Source organism: Plodia interpunctella, chromosome Z, assembly GCF_027563975.2.
Source record: "Plodia interpunctella isolate USDA-ARS_2022_Savannah chromosome Z, ilPloInte3.2, whole genome shotgun sequence".
NCBI classification, from domain to species: Eukaryota; Metazoa; Arthropoda; class Insecta; order Lepidoptera; family Pyralidae; genus Plodia; species Plodia interpunctella.
Genome location: NC_071324.2, coordinates 11,359,574 through 11,376,474, shown reverse-complemented (window position 1 = coordinate 11,376,474; position 16,901 = coordinate 11,359,574). Strand labels below are relative to the sequence as shown.

At 35.7% G+C, this 16,901-nt stretch overlaps 1 protein-coding gene across 3 annotated transcripts in view; it reads left to right on the top strand.

Annotated features, from left to right (window-relative positions):
* The window catches only part of LOC128682992 (protein apterous-like), an 81,848-nt gene that overhangs the window by 52,678 nt on the left and 12,269 nt on the right, over nt 1–16,901 (top strand). For 2 of the 3 annotated variants that reach the window (XM_053768101.2, XM_053768100.1), the window contains exon 5: nt 15,372–15,574. The exons of the other annotated variant lie outside the window; for it this stretch is intronic. In XM_053768101.2, the coding sequence (XP_053624076.1) occupies nt 15,372–15,574 (203 nt within the window). The remainder of the gene's footprint in view (nt 1–15,371; nt 15,575–16,901) is intronic. 3 annotated transcript variants of the gene reach the window in all.

Below are 16,901 nucleotides of genomic sequence, written 5' to 3'. Positions count from 1 at the left end.
GAGGATATAACCACAAAATGACGATAGTGCAACACATTATAATATATTTAAAATAGCTAAGCTAAATTAGTACATTGTACATAACGTATTATGCTATGGAAAATAAATTCTGTGCGTATAACGCACAAAATCTTTATTCTACGGAATATCAACGCATTAACTAAATAACTCAATTACTATATAATACAGAAAATAAAGTTACTTAATAGGGCGCACATTACCAATTTTTTAAAATTTGTATTGATGTCCACTGATGCAGTTCCACGGTGCATTTCAATAATGCAGTTCCGATTTTATTAATCAACCTGTACATTCATGTACCGTAAGTATACACGGGACTTACTCGTATAGGTATGTTTAAATCGGATTATGAATAACGAATAATCTTGTTTTACCATCGAGTATTTTCTGTTCGCTTCGATTTTCAAAATACAAAATGACAATATAATTATAGTGAGCCGTTTGTCCGAATGACAAGCAGTTTCGGGTGTTCGGCTGCCGGTATTCTCTTCGTTACTTAGCGATAAATCAATTATTATGAGACGGTCCACTTGTTATCTTAAAGTAAACATATTTTTAATTCAATTACGTTTGATTTATTCGCCAGCGAGTGCATGCAACAATGTATACTGATGTGATGATATTCTCGGAGACGTATTATCTACTTTTTCTACCAAGTTAATTATGATTATATTAACTGTAAAAGGTATCGGGACAAGTTCAAATTATATCTTGTAATAAACATTTTTAACGAGGTCGTTTATGAAATAATGTTGCGAAATAAAATTTAAACAATATTTAGTAAGGTAGGTACCTACTCTACTTAATTTTTATTCGCAAATTATCTGCCTTGTTGTATAACCTTTCTCGTTCTCGCAAATAAGTATTTTACCAAAAAGTGTCCAAATTAGGCCCAGGCATTTGTGCAATGTTTTGTGAGTGTTCAGTATAAGATATCCATGGCTAATATATAAGTAAAGTAGTTATATCAAAGCTGCATACAACATATTGAGAGCACTGGAACTACTGTTAGCTTTTCGCGTGTTATAGCAGTATTAATCTGTGCATACACTGCAGCTGTGGATTGTTGAGATATCCAGCACAGCGGCACCCATTGTGATGTACTGATTTTGACTTGCAGGGGAAAAAGCGCATTGTTTCTTGACGAAAGTCTACCATGAGAACGGTCTAATACCAGCGTATTAGAATTTTAATCTTCGAGATCTAATTAGACAGTGGAACAGTGGAATTGTACGAGTCCTACCATTGTTTTGATTAACCCTTAAAAAACAAATTAAACATCGAATCAATCAGAGAGATTCTGTATCTTTCCAAACAATGTTAAAAACATTTTACACGTCAAAAATGTAATTAATGAAATATATTTCTTCCGTATTGATATTTCAATAGGTCGGTATTTTTGATCGTTCAACACTTTTAAGTATTGAACTATAAAATAAACTGAGCTGTTACAATACAATATGCTCAGTAAAACGCCTGCCGACTTATCAGACTATAAAACGCCCTAGACTTTAAAACTTCCTACAAAACCGTTCGTATAACTAAATGCCTAATAACAAATTCCTTGAGTGTAGTTTTTATAGCAATCTCGACTTGAGTGTTTGGTTTCTCGTCTTTATGTGCAGTAGGTATGTTGGTAATTATACTTTTTATAGGTATCCGTTTTCAGAGGGTGCTCACCCTACGTCAACCGATACCGAAATGAGAGACTGTCGGCTCGCTCCCCGCTATGTACATATAAATCTTCTTCTGTCCGGATAAGGGCGGTAGATATAGTTATTTGTCATTTAGTGGGCAGAACAAAATAAATTGTTTTTAGAATGATACATTATAATGATTGAACTATGAATAAAATTATAAAGGCGTGCGGCGCGGCGTCGCGTCTGAGGGAAGAATTTAAATCAAGTAATGATTTCGAATTGATTTTCGATTACAACTAGGTTTTTCTTAGCGGGTTTACTTGTAGCCTCCGGCAATCGCTATTCCTTGTATTGTTTCTTTGACGGGAAAATGTGCCAACATCACTTCATCCACACATTCTATTCTGATTGGCCGTTGTGGCGGCACCACCATTTTTTATAATTTTTTTTTTAACCCAATCAGTCAGCTAACAAGTACAGTACAGTCATCTAACAGCTTGTAAGTAAAAGGCCAAGTCATCGTGAATAGTGATAAATAACGAATTATTCAATGTACGTTTATATACGTTTTCTGTTTTGTACTGACTCTAGCGAGCACACTGGAGACAATATAAATATTGCAATTATTTATGTTTTATTTTATTATATTATTTGTAATAGTAGTAGAATATCCAGGGATCTAATTGACTTCTGTGAAGATATCACTATAGAAATATTAAAATTGTGCGAAGTGACGAACTACCCAAATACTACACTTTATTTATCTCGATAAACACAAAGCGACGAGCAAAAACCCCGAGTTCTCATGTAGGAGTTTTTGTGAAAATTTCATAGTACAAATAAGGCACACGATTTGCCTATTAAGAACTAGGCGGCACCTGTCGCGGACGGGAGATTAAGTGATTAGTTCGCCACAATCCTATCGCCTCCCACCAATAAATTATGCGACACTTGGTCTCAGAATAACATCTCTGATGTAGCGGCGCTCGCGCCGCTTTTGGTCAATCCGCTTTTTGCCCGACCGCCATTTTCGCGGATCGTTCTAGTTTTTTAGCGATTCGTTTCGAACAAGTCGTCGGCCATTACAATTATAAGGGAACGTCGCCGGTTTGCGTAATGCGGTGAAAGGCGACAGGAGCGGCGCAGTCCCACGCGCCTACGTGAGCCGTCGGGCCCTAAATGAACCCACGTATGCGCCTATTGCTCAAAAATACGTACTTAAACATTTTTCGGTTTATTAATGACTTTGGGCTAAATAACAGCAGTTATTTGTCCACGCAGTAAAACGATTTTCACGTATTATATGGTTCGGCCGATTTTATGGCTCCAGATATCCAAATTGAGATTGATTGGATTTTATATATATCCTCGAAACGATTTAAGAATTTATTTTTGTATATTTGAGTATATTCCTTGAGTTTATTTTAGTTTTTTTTTTAGAAGAAAAAAAAAGCGGTAGATTATTTTTCAATTAGACGTTAATCTTTCCTCGTTTTAAATACTTATTACTTAAGCTTAAATATGGGAGCTCGAGTACCGTGGATGTTGGAACATTTTGTTTTACCTACATTTATTATTCTGCACGGTGTAGTCCGACAAGTATTTCTTTTCCCAATTTATAAAATTATTCCATAAATAATGATATACGACTTTTTAATTCAGTTTGTAGCTCGTAAATATACGCAATAATCATATAACTAAGTAATCATTAGCGTTTTGTCCAAATGAACACATTGCGCGCGTGTTTGGTCTCAAAATCGCCAGACGGCGACCTGCCGGGCCCGGCTACTTGAAAAAACTTCCAGTCACAACACAAAATGTAATATTTACGGTGATACTTAATTTTCGACTAGCTCCGGGCTCCCGCTGCCGTGTATGTCGCAGTCATATTGTAGAAATCGCCGTTTAACAAAATGGCGCGCCGCATTAGAAAACGTCGCTGTTTTGTAAAGCCTCCACTTTACGTTGATCTAGATTGTGTTAGCGATACGCTATACGAAGTGTTGTCTAACGTTTAGCTTTACTGACAGTAGTAACATAGCCATGGGTTTGAAGTCGCAAGCTATAGTAGTAAAGAACACATTATTTTTGCTGTGTAAAGTCCATACAGTCGACCAAATAAACCTTACATAAATGAACTTGCGCTTTTGGGATAATTAGAACATTTACAAAGCGGCGTAGCAGTAATGGCGCTATTTGTACGATGACGTCATTCAATGTGGCGAACAGGCATCAGGCGTTTTGAAAAACGGCGGAATTTAAAATATGGCTGCGACAAATATTTAAAAAATAAGTACCTACTTGCTATTTATTTAATGCACGAAGATTTTACTGATCCTGTGCAATGTACCATATTTTATTTTATGTTTCATCAGTACCTAATAGTGAAAGAACGTCCATTTGTTAACAAACTATCGAATTTTAACAAAATATAAATATTAGTAGGTATAAACTGAGGGATTATGTGTGCTAAAGCAGACGCGTGTTTTCGTTGTTTCGTTTCGTTGTTTTTTAAGCAATATGTAGCACTTGTTCTGTCGACAGTACTTAGTAGTAAACAAAAGCAAAAATAATTAGACTTAACCTTGTCGGAGTTCGGGGCGTAATCAACACGAGATGACATGACTTCGGGTGATATTTTCTTAATAATCTAAATCTCTAACCAACAAATATGCATTATCTTCTAATTGGTTAATCTATACTATTATTATACAGAGGTAAGCGTTTGTGAGTTTGTATATTTCAGGCGGGTAATCTCCGAAAGTAGCGAACCGATTTAAAAAAAATAATTCACTCAAAAAATATTCCTACGAAAGCGGAGCCCCGGACAACATCTAGTTTAATATAGGATGTAGTACAAGCACTTGCGTCATTCAAAATCACCTCGTACGCCGAGTCGCCGACGCAAACACACCGAAAACAGTTACCGTTTATCGCACAGAAATCACAGTTGTATTTTCCTAGCAGAGCCACGATCTGATTGCGGGGTTATTCCGGTGTCACCCAGGGGACGTGAATAAGGACGGCTGGGTGATACCACAACACGTGGCCTCGCCGCCGTCACGTAACATTGAGTCAGTTGTCACGTGACACTCACGTATACTAAACTCGAGAGTAAAAGGTTATGCTCGTGTACACGCCGTTTAAACATAACCTTACATAATTATTGTAAAACAAAGTCCATTGCTACGTCTGTCTGTCTGTTCGCGATAAACTTAAAGATGTACTGCACGGATTTTCATGTGATTTCCACTGATAGATAGTGTGATTCCCTAATATAGATTTATTACGTTTTTCAAAGCCAATTTAAAATAAAATTAATTAACCGCTTTTTTGTGAGTTCTGTTATGAGAATGTGAGCGGTTTTTTGATTAAATAGGTTATTATAGCATATATATAAGTTTTGTATTGTTTGTTTTTGCTTTTATTTTATGTATTAGTGCTTGTCTACACGAAGTTGTACTTCTATTCCTTCGACAATTTATACCTTTTGTGGAACACGTCATATATTTTTATGGTTAGTGTGGAATATCACAAGATGAGAATTTCGATGTAACACGGGATTTTGTTCTATAGAATACGCGATGCAATTTTTATGGCCTTTATAGCGAGTATGTCGTAATTGTCAGGTATTTGACGAATAGCTGGTCCCATTGGCTTTCCGATAATCATGTCGGTGCTTACATTATCTGTAAATATAATATTTATGACTTGATTTTGAACATTATTTAAGAAACATTTTATTTAACTGTACTTAAGAATATTTATACGCATTTTATGATATATTGAATGTTAGGTATCGATATTCTAAATATCGATACCTAACATTCAATATATCATAAAATAATGAGTATTTAAAAAATTAAGGAACAGAAAATCCTTATTGCTCAATCACGCAAAATCCACTTGACATATTTTGACGAAATTTGCTACAGGGGGGTAGTTTATATAAACCTGGAATAGCAAATAGGGTACATTTAGGGTACATTGTATCTCCCACGAAGCGGTGGTGGTGTAATGGTTAAGACGCCCGCCTTTGGATCGAAAGGTCCCAGGTTCGAATCCTACTCGTGCCACATGAGTTTGTATACCAATCTGACGCTACTCATGTATAGTAGTTTTCATCGACCACCACTTGCTTCCGGTGAAGGAATACATCGTGAGGAAACCTGCACACTGGTTGATTCTTATTAACTTGTGTGTGAAATGAAGAAGGCAATGGCAAACCACTCCATTAATAATGCCAAGAAAGTTGTTGTGTGTGTTTCATTCCACGTAATAACCACGACCCTCAGCCATGAGGAATACGACTATGAAGAAGTATCTCACACGGAAATTATAATTGAAGATAAATAAAACACTGATTATGATAAATTTGTACAATTTTTCTTTTTCTTATTTAAGTCGATGATGTTATTTATTTATTGTCATTTTAATCTACTCTCACTACTGTCAAGTTCGTGAACTTTTGACCCTTATAGAAAACGACGGAGCTGCAGCGTCGTTGCAACTGTAAAATATAAAAGTATTCGAAGCACAATAGTCTTAGCAATTGAGAAAAAATAAGTTTTAACTGCCCAATTTCACTCTAGACTTGACCTAGCAAACGCATTTGTCAAATTCTTAGCGCACACAATATTAGTATCTATGACTGATATCATTAAATAAACCTCGCATTGCGCACACGCATGACGCATGTATGTAACGCATGAGGGCGGAACTGGGCGTGCCGACAGTACGCCTTCACCACGTGATCACGTGAGCGAGCGTTACTTCGCGTCCACATCGAGATAAAGTTCGCGACGCGATGCGATGCGACGCGACGCGATACCGACATATCTGATAACTAAATTTTATATGTTCGTTTCGCGTTAATTTATCTTAACGAGGACGTTTGATATTTGATTGATTTTTTAAATGGAAGAGATAAGAAAACAAAAGATAGTTCTTTAACTAGTGCACTTTATGTTAATATCTCGATTTTTATTGTGTAACGAGCGGCTCGACTCTGCTTTGTTCGAGTAAAACCGTAAACCTTTCTCAAGTTTCATACTTTCTATTGGTGAAAATCGCATAAAGATCCGTCCGGGTAGTTTTTGATTTTAACGCGTACCGACAGACAAACGCGACAGGAGTTTATAAAACATGTATGTATTAACAGTTGCATTTAAATTTGCAATCACACTTTATTTTATTTTTCATATAAGTGTAGTTTACACAATTCTACGTCTATATTGCCATTGAATCCACATTAGGTAGATATTTTCGATTTTGATTTTTTCTAATGTAAGAGAGAGATAGATGTATCCCGTTTTCTGTAGAACCTCGCTGTACTCAATTTGTCTCGTGTGTAGTAGGTATAGCCTAGACCGATATAGCGTAAATGATCTATATCTAGTTTTGACGACCTACAATTAGGAATTCCCTAATGAATACGCTGCATTGGTTATAATGTGGATACACGAGTATAGACTTTAATTTGCACGGAATCATTACAAAGTATCGGTTACATCGATTCCGAAAACACAATTTCAACATCAATCATTTGATAATTGAAATAATATTAATATCCGATGCAAGCTAGCTCGGTTGTAACATGACTCTTAAATTAATGTAGGCAGGCCAAAATTCGACATTGATTGAATAAAATGGTAACAAAATAATATCTTAAATTCTTCTTAAAACTAATGATCTACCTCTTGTAAAATTCTGTTGATGTGTCTTAGATCCCGTTGTTGGTGAAATTCACATTTTTTTGTCACTGGCAAGGACTCGCCAGCTTGTTTCCGAACGGTGGTGTGACCATAAATTACTCTCTAACAGGCGGACAGATAAAAAAATAATGCTTCCTACTTCAATAACGGGAGCGAAGTAAATTATACCTCGTAATGAAGTTGTCACATCTGCTGTGTGTTTCAAGTATACTACCTACGTGACGCACACACCTTTCCTTTTTTTTTTTCTCTTGTTTTAGAATTTTCTACCAGCATTCGGTTTAAATGCAATGCCGCTATAAATTTTGTATGGCCGCATCTACGGCTGGTGATTTATTTCCCGCCAAAATGTGTGCCCAGATTTTTTCTTTTTTTTTTCTGTAGCGGCCAGTTCGAGTAGCGTGTCATCCGACGATCTCCCGATAGTGACCGCGTTTCGTGCCCGACAGTAGTTGATTAAAAATAAACACTTCTTTATTCAAATAAAACGATATTCGACGGTGTTCAGCTTTTCGTCTCTTTGTTTTCATTTAACGATAAACTATATGGACCACGGAGACATTCGTGCCTAGTGAAAACAAATTTAAACAATAACAAGGCTTGCACGTTCGTTGTAGGGAGTTTTGTTACGGCTTTGGGGAAATGTGTGATTTTTTGAGTAGCTCAAAATTTTGTATTCCTACTAATAATAAAATTCTTCGGCAGTTTATTCGGAAGTTGATTGATAGTAGATATCTGTCACAGTTAGTTACACGATTACTAATGAAATCCGAAGCTAATGGGATTTATAACGACACGTGATAGAGATACACATCGTATATTTACTACTACCATTTATTAATTTTGCTTTTTTTTTAAATATTTTATTCTATTATTAAATTTAAAAAAATCATATTAGTAAAAGAACAGAAACAATTTATAGTTTATAGGTTATATAACAATGTCAGATCATTATTGAAATTCACATCACATAGGAGCTGAGCTTCGTACCCCACGACCATGATTGCTCCATACCACGTTTTTTCCATTCCTCTTAACGATGAGACAAATTATAACGAGGGTTTGCTGAATACCTCACTACTAGTTACAGTACTGGTTTCATAATAAAATGATAGGAATGGCCTTCTTGCGCTGACGCGACGTCAGGGAAGTTAGCCGATTAATGCGAGTATGATGTTGTTTTTAATTTATATTTCCAGCGTTTCAGTTAACTTTTTTTTAGCATTTTTGCGTCTTTTCTGCCAGTATTACTGTTTTTTTTTTAAATCAGTACTACATTCTAAATAATTTAAAAATGTTGAAATTGGACATAATAATAAAATACACATTTCCAGCCATTTACAGACATTTCGGAAGAAATTTCATAGTTGGCATTGTTTTTTGACTAAGAAAATAATTAGAAAAATAAATAGGTAGGTAACCTACGCACGTTTACTTGTTCGTACATTATCTAAATAAATAAAATAAAAAATCGGGTTTTTCGATGAACCTGTGTTAATGTGATATCCGTGTCCCGGCGCCGCTATCTACTGGCCGACATCTGTATCAGTGGCCGGCTCCAATAGCTTTATATTCAACCACTTATTTATTACCTCCAGCCCCTGGCTGCTTTTGGTTTTGTCCGCTCGGCACACGGTTTCGTTTTTGGTGATTTACTGCCAATGAGGTGACGAGGTTCGAATTAATTTATAAACCAGTAAGCATATTTTTTTATTATAAACCAGTAAACATGTGATATTTTGATATGTTCAATGATGTATACCATTAAGAACTGTTAAGGATACCGTGTATTGAAACACCAAAGAACGGAAACCGTCAATTAAATAATATAGTTATTACAAAAAGTTACCTACCTTACCGCGCATGTTTAATTTCATTAAACATACTTTTTTGACTCGTTAAGGTGACGTTTACAAATAACATTAAAGTAACCATTGGATTTTATTAATATGTGCCAGTAAACAAAAATACAAGATGAGCGAGCCATTAAAATTGTGATAAGTTTTGCTTAGCTCGGGCTGAGCGGTCGCTCGTCGTCGTAGTGTAGGGAAACACTGTCGATAAATTAACTTTAATTTACTCGTTACTTTTTTGTTAATAATTTTGAAAATTTAAAAAAATATATATTTATGTGTTTTTTGCCTGTTACTGTTTATAAATTTCTATTAGTTTTATTATTTTAATATTGACAAGAAGGAGGGCAGTGTGTAAGAGTGCATACTTACAAAAATAATTTATTAATGTGATCCCAATGTTTATAGAAATTAATAAATGTGTCGCTCCAAAAGAGCAAGTTTTTACCTGACCAGTCATCTGCTTATTCCATAATCGGGTGGTGACTAAGACAAGTATTAGCACTTTTAAGTTCAGTACAGACAGCAGCTCCAATACTAGTTTATAGGTCTTGTATGTACTGTATTAACATTTTCCAACTAAGTTAATTAATTACTTAGCTAACACTCGTATCACTTATTCTCGTTTCAGTGTAACGTTTTCCACCAGTAAAACGATGTTTGTTCAAATTTGGTACCTAAAATGGCTAGAATGGAACCTGGAGTACCATTAGGATGCTTTTTATGGCAAAATTCCTGCTGGATCATAACCTCGGGCAACATTACTCTGTATTACTCTAGTAGTAGTTACTAAACTTGCCATTTCATCTTATGGAACGAACATGTTAAACGTATACCTATCCTTCTACGGAGGTGAAAGACATTGTCTTCAAACATCAATCGATTACAAAATCGTCATTCGTGTTCAATCACTACTTATGTTTGTACTCGTATACATTTTTCATATTGTCGTCTCAATATCCGTTTTGATATCTATCGTCGCCGTATAACTCGACGTTTTTAAGCAGTAATAACAGCACAAAATACGGGCCTCCGGCAGCGGCCGCGGTCGCCGGTAGTGCCCCCCGCTGCTGTTATGTGATACAACACATATGCCGACAAATTACATAATTTTCCCTTCATAACCTACCTCAGGAATGCTCACAATTCGAGAAATCTCTTACCTAGCTTGTATTACAACTACTTAAAGCAAGTCAAGCTGCGTTAATAACTCCATATTTCTTCAGACCGAGTTTCCGCACAGTCATATCATGACCGGCGTATATAATATCGTAAAAAACCGGCCACCGGACGAAATGCTATCAAGTAGGAAATCTCATTTTTTGCCCGCTCCAAAACATGAATGGTGCGTACGATTTATGAGATCACAATGTTCTTTTTATAACCCACCCGGTTTTTTTTTCTAGACCTTTTTCTACGATCCCGCGCGTTATCTTTGTACATTTTGTGTCTCAATCTATTAATAATGTATTCTTTTAGAGGACGCGACGTTTTGTGTCGATCCTTTATTTCGATAACATGACATGAGCGCCGGCACATCTCTAGCCGATGATTTTTAGATATCTGTATATGTTACATAATATTTGCGATTGATTTAGAATAAAATTGAGATTAGGGTCAAGAAATGATGTGGTGTGTGGCTTAGAACGGAGCCTGTAACGGACATACATTTCAAAAATAGACTTGTTGTGGTTATGCGTGCAATGCCCAATGCGGTCATCGACGTGTAACAAAAATCGAATTGCACGGGCTATAACGAATCGTTTTGGCACGAACGCCTGAAGCGACGCCGCGCGGCCAGCGTATCTTGAACTCACGACCTATACCTGTTATACAAAAGTATTATACATTATAGGGATTGGTAGTAGCTACGTAGCTGGGGAGCAAGGGTCCCGTAGTGCTGGTCACCGGTTTATCGCAAAGACGTAAATAATGGCGGGCAAACACTGGACGTTCGTCAACACGGATCGCGATCGGTGCAGGACACTGGGACCGCCTTTATTATTTTAGCACGCGAAAGAATGTTATTGAATTCCTTTGCGCTGTGTTTTTATACGACCAACCTTTAAACGTTCTAAATTTTGTGTTTATGTACTTGCTTAAAATGGAAATATAATTCTTGCCGCAACGTACATTTCGACACTAGGATCTAGTGCCAGTTGGTCGCCGAGGTCTTATCTAATATTTAGTGCCTGAACGACCACCTATCAATACCCAATGCTTGTTGGGAGTTATAATAAACTACGATCAGCAGAAAAATTGAAAAAAAAAATGAAAAATTACAAGATGTTTGATATTATTAAAAACATACCTATAGATATTATTATCAAATCAAAACATAAAATATATAGTATAGTTAGGTATAATTAGTAGTACCTCATCTCAGCCTTGGAAGATAGGCGAGCAAATGTGCAAATTTTACCCAAGCAGCAAACACCACAATATGATAGTTTAAGTATAATTACAATGTCTCGTGATGTTTATATTAAAAAAAAACCTTTTAGGAAACCAGTTTCCAAACTCTGGAGAGTATAAAGAATTTGTTTTTTTATTGATTTACCTCAGATACATTAAAATATAATATTTTTTTATATATATTTTTTAAATGAATAAATCATTTATCACACCATAGATAAATAATTGATATCACATATCATATAAGTCATTTTTAAAGTCTACAATTTTCTATATGATTTTACTTTTCTTATCTAAACTTAATCTAAACTGCCAATGGTATCGTAGGAAAATTTTAAAAAGGACAGCGGGGAACTAGCTCCTTTTGCTTAGGGTTGAATGATGAGGGTCCAACGGGAACTGGGTACGTAGAGTAGGTATATTTAAAACTAGTGGACCGCCCCGGCTTCGCTCAGGTAAAACTATGTAACGCAGCTACGCTTTGTTTGGAATCTCTTTCGATGTATTTCGCCTGCGCTGGCACATTTGGATCTACTGTCATAAATTTTAAAATTCTAAATCCGCTCGAACACTTTGACGCGTAAACATTACGATCAAGCTAGCGAGGCAAGAGGGTGGCCGTGATAAATTTATAAACATTAAATAAAATAATAAGAACAGACCCAATAAGGGTAAGTGCTCCATTTATTGTGAATATATATAACGTATCACCTAATCTCTATTTTAGATTTTTAATTTATATTTAATTGTTCTAGGTTAAGACCTAGAACAATTAAGTTAAGTTTTATAATAAACTTACTTTACTACCTACTGCCTAGTGCGTATTTACTATACCTGACTATAATTAAAAAAGAAGCCTCTGTCACCCCTGAAGGTTTTGTCTATCTCTGTGCCAAATACCATCAAAATCGATCCAGTAGTTTTTGAGTTTATTCATTATACAAACAAAATAATACTAATCTTTTCTCTTTATAATATTAGTATTATATTTAAACATTATTCTCTATTTTTCAACGTTCGATGGTTTGATAAAGGCACTTTTTACCAAAAAACAATATTTACACTCTAAAATTAAAGCAATCAAACTGTATTTTCGTATCATAAGTCAGTGTTGAAGGTATATAGAATATATTAACTCGTGCGATTTTACACAATTATTCTTACAGCTTGAGGTAGGTGTGCGCAAGCGCAAACATAGTTCACGCCTGTCAGCTACCTATTAAAAAACTAATTTGGAACGCGACCGTGCGTTCGAAAGCAACGCATTTTACGCGAATCGAGACTCCACACACAAAATAAATAGTGTGTAGAAGAGTAACCATTGCTTTCTTGACTTTTTGACTTGACTTAACCTACAATTGGCAAACTGACACCGAGACAAGAAAAAATATAAATATAACAAAATTAATAAAATAGAACAAATGAATTAAAAAATTCATATTTGTAAGTATAATGAAATTCTCGTTTCAACTCTTGATTACAATCATACGAGAAGACTACTGAAGATAAAATTCAAATCAAGAAACAAAAGTAGCCTAAGCTCCTCATGATATTCCTTGCATATTATTTAATTAGAAATCAATATTTTATATATTTGGGTCTATGTAAGTTAATGATATATTGTGTATGAGCCTCAAATATTGTAGATATCTAGCGGCCCGGTAAAACAATTATAAATCATATACCACAGGAATCATACTATTTTTTTAAAGAAACCCGCATCAAAATCCGCGGTGGCGTAAATATCTAATCATACATCAGTGGGCGAAGTGCGGGTTAACATTTCACATCTCACCATCGAATCGATTCGAAATGAGACACAGCGAACCAATCACATTGCGCCATTGTGACGCAACGACAACCACACTGCAATGTGATTGGTACGCGGCGTCACACTTCGAATCGATTCGATGGTGAGAAGTGAAAATGCAAAAGCGCTCTTCGCCCTCGGAACACACAGCGCCTTTGTTTTTGTGAAGAAACGATAGAGCCTGTGACGCGTCCAAACACGTACATGTATGAGTAGGGCCTACACGTATAAATGTTACTAGAACATGGTACATTTTAAGGTGTTCCTTGTGTACTTCTTTATTGTATAGTCTTGCCATTAGCCGCAAGCAAGTAAAATGCTCCAGCGGTCCTTTGCATAATTACGCTACTAATTGTTCGCGGCCAGCCCTCGGAACGGGAAACCGAGTGTTAAACCAACAAATGTGTGCGAAAACTGTGCCTGAAAATAGGTTACAAGTCATGATAAAATAGAAATGAAATCATTTTACAATTACGGAGCTTATAAGAATCGCCTGGAGTCAGATCCGGTTTTTGTGCAAATGACTTGTTTGTTTCATAGATTAATGATTTTGTAAAACTTAATACAAAAATGCCACAGAAGTAAAGTAGTAAATACCTACTGCAAGTGTTGTAATAAAATCTTCTAGAATTCCGTCGCTTTTCTTATTAGAACAAAATCTTTACTAGTAAGATTAATTTTAAAGGTACGACTACATTGCGCTCTGCCCCGTTCAGTCTCTCACGCGCCGATCTCAAGTGTAACCTATTGTTTGCTGGTATCGTGTCATCGACTGCTATTTGCCCTGTCAGGGATCTTTATACACTATTCATCGCTTATTGTTACAAGAAAACCTTACGAGTGAACGTACTTTTAGATTTTTCAAGAAATAAAACTGCTAAATATTATGCAAGATGTTTGGTAGATGCAAAGTTCTAGCGTACATCACCGAGAGTGCGAAGAACAGTGTTTAATAATTAAACCTCCTACGTCGTGACTTAAAACGTTTGTAATAACGATTAAAGTATGTTACTCAAATAATAAAACTAGAATAAAAGGGATATTTACTATGGAGTACCTAACTAACTTATGCATCCTATCAGTTACTATCTTTATGGACAGTGAAGTGTCATAAAAGCAGTAACGATTATAGTAATGGCATGCTTACATGTAAATATTTCGCGTTATCACACGCAAACATATACTATATAAGTATTAATTAATTCAGCAGATAATATTGTCAAGTTATTGAGTGTGTACAATTACAATCAGCGAATTTGCAATGCGAATTTTTTAACTTTTTCTTTAAGTTATAAACTTGTTTAAGGAAGGTTACATTTACTCTGCGATGTTGACAATGTACGAATAAATTTAAGTACAAATTATTAGGTATATTAATTAATCAAAAAGAGAGTAAATCTCCAAGTTCTCGTAGATAGTAAATAATTAAGAATTTAATAATAATTTAATAATATGCGCTGCCTAATGTTTTTTTTCGATATATCGAAACGTACAATCAACCTACGCAAATTCATTGTAATCTCGCCGCTATTTCCGCGCCATAGAGGTTCATGCGGGGTACCTTGATGTGCTGTTGACTGTATGTACGTCTCTCAGTCTACTAGTGTGAAGGTATATGCGGAGAAAAACGAAAATACAAAACAACATGTGAGACGACTAATTATCATTAGAGATCGAATGATATCACTCGTCTCCTCGCTTGTTGATGAATCATAATTTCAAAATTAATCACAAATGCACACGCCAGATTAGGACACGGGCGCAAGGGTCATGTTTGATGTTACATAATTATTGCAATCTAATTCTTATTATCATATTTTTTCCGACATCAAAAATGTCACTATAGTACCTCAAATGTATAGGCGATGTAATAACCTAACTAATGCCCTTAGCAATCAGCATTTCTTCTCGTACCCAGATCTGAACCCTGAGTATCTGGAGCTGGGGTTCCGCGGCGGCGGCGGGCTGGGCACCACGTCCCGCACTAAGCGCATGCGCACCAGCTTCAAACACCACCAGCTGAGGACCATGAAGTCCTACTTCACCATCAACCACAACCCGGACGCTAAGGACCTGAAGCAACTCAGCCAGAAGACAGGGCTGCCGAAGCGTGTGCTGCAGGTAATTATTAATTGTTTTTTTTTTAATTTGGACACTTACGTCTTTGGCTGGAATTAAGTGTAGTATTACAGACTCGGTGTCCAATTAAGTTTATGCTATTTGAATCTTTTTGGTTGTTTTCACCTTGTAAGTTCACCAAAGAAAAAAAATACAACATTCCTCAGCGCCTTTACAAGGTTAAATGCATAATTCGGGTTCACTAGCCTTCTACTACCATAAGACCATTAATTCATTTCAAAACAATGAAATGTCAATCTTTGCATTGAAAATCTTCGCTCAAATTAATACATAAATTTCAGGACCCATTTTTCTATAGAATGAGCGCCCTCTGTCCAACTTACTTCCAGTCATAATGGGGTGTCAAACTGTTTACATTCGAATATATACCTAATTCAAATTGTTCAACGTACATCACTTAGTTTGCTGGTATATTATTTTTCTATTACCGCATGGAAAATATAAGCAATATATGTCGAAAGACGGCGAACTTAGCCGATGTGTGTGGAGCAATAACATATGTCAATACGAAGTGCCACTTAAAAACCAGTAGCTAATGCGAAATGTATGTACCTATAGATAGCGAGGCGAGTGCAAACCGCGAATGTATAAGCAACACACTACGCGTGAAAGTTATCAGGGTTTAATCATTTTTGAAATTGACTCAGATTACAGTTGCTGTACTACTATGCAGTGTTTCAACAAGTTATCGTAAGTTTTGAACCACAGATTAACAGACTAACTTTGCTGCTCCGTTTCCTTTTTGTCCTGTAAGAAGTATACGAGTACAACAACACTGAATGATTAATTAGGTACGTATAGTTATGTACATTATCATCATTCGTCACGATCTTAACGTGTTTTGATATACTTTTTGATTATGTACATTATGTACTTTTATATATTAGGAAAAATGTAAGAAACAATAATGATAAGTCCTTCTGGCATGTTAGGGACCAACACTGTTCAAATGAGTGTCTTTCGGCATTTCTTCTCAGCAGCGGTCGTTTCGAAATGCCATTAGCTTGTAGCTTGTGATAAATTACTTGTTTGATATAAAAATTACGTGAAAGAGTGCCTGGGAATGTCTAATTTTTGAACAAATCAAATTATTAGAATTTGATGGGCTTGATTGACAATTAGGTGATGCTATAGTTTCGTTTTTTGATTTTTCGTGATACGACACCATAAAATTAGTAAGTTCTCGTAAATAAAATTATTGAATAATATTCGTTATATTGAATAATATACATTATAATTTTCGAATGTATCTTAATTGTTTGTATACGTTATTATTACCAGTTGGATAAAAAAAAAAGAATAACTATTC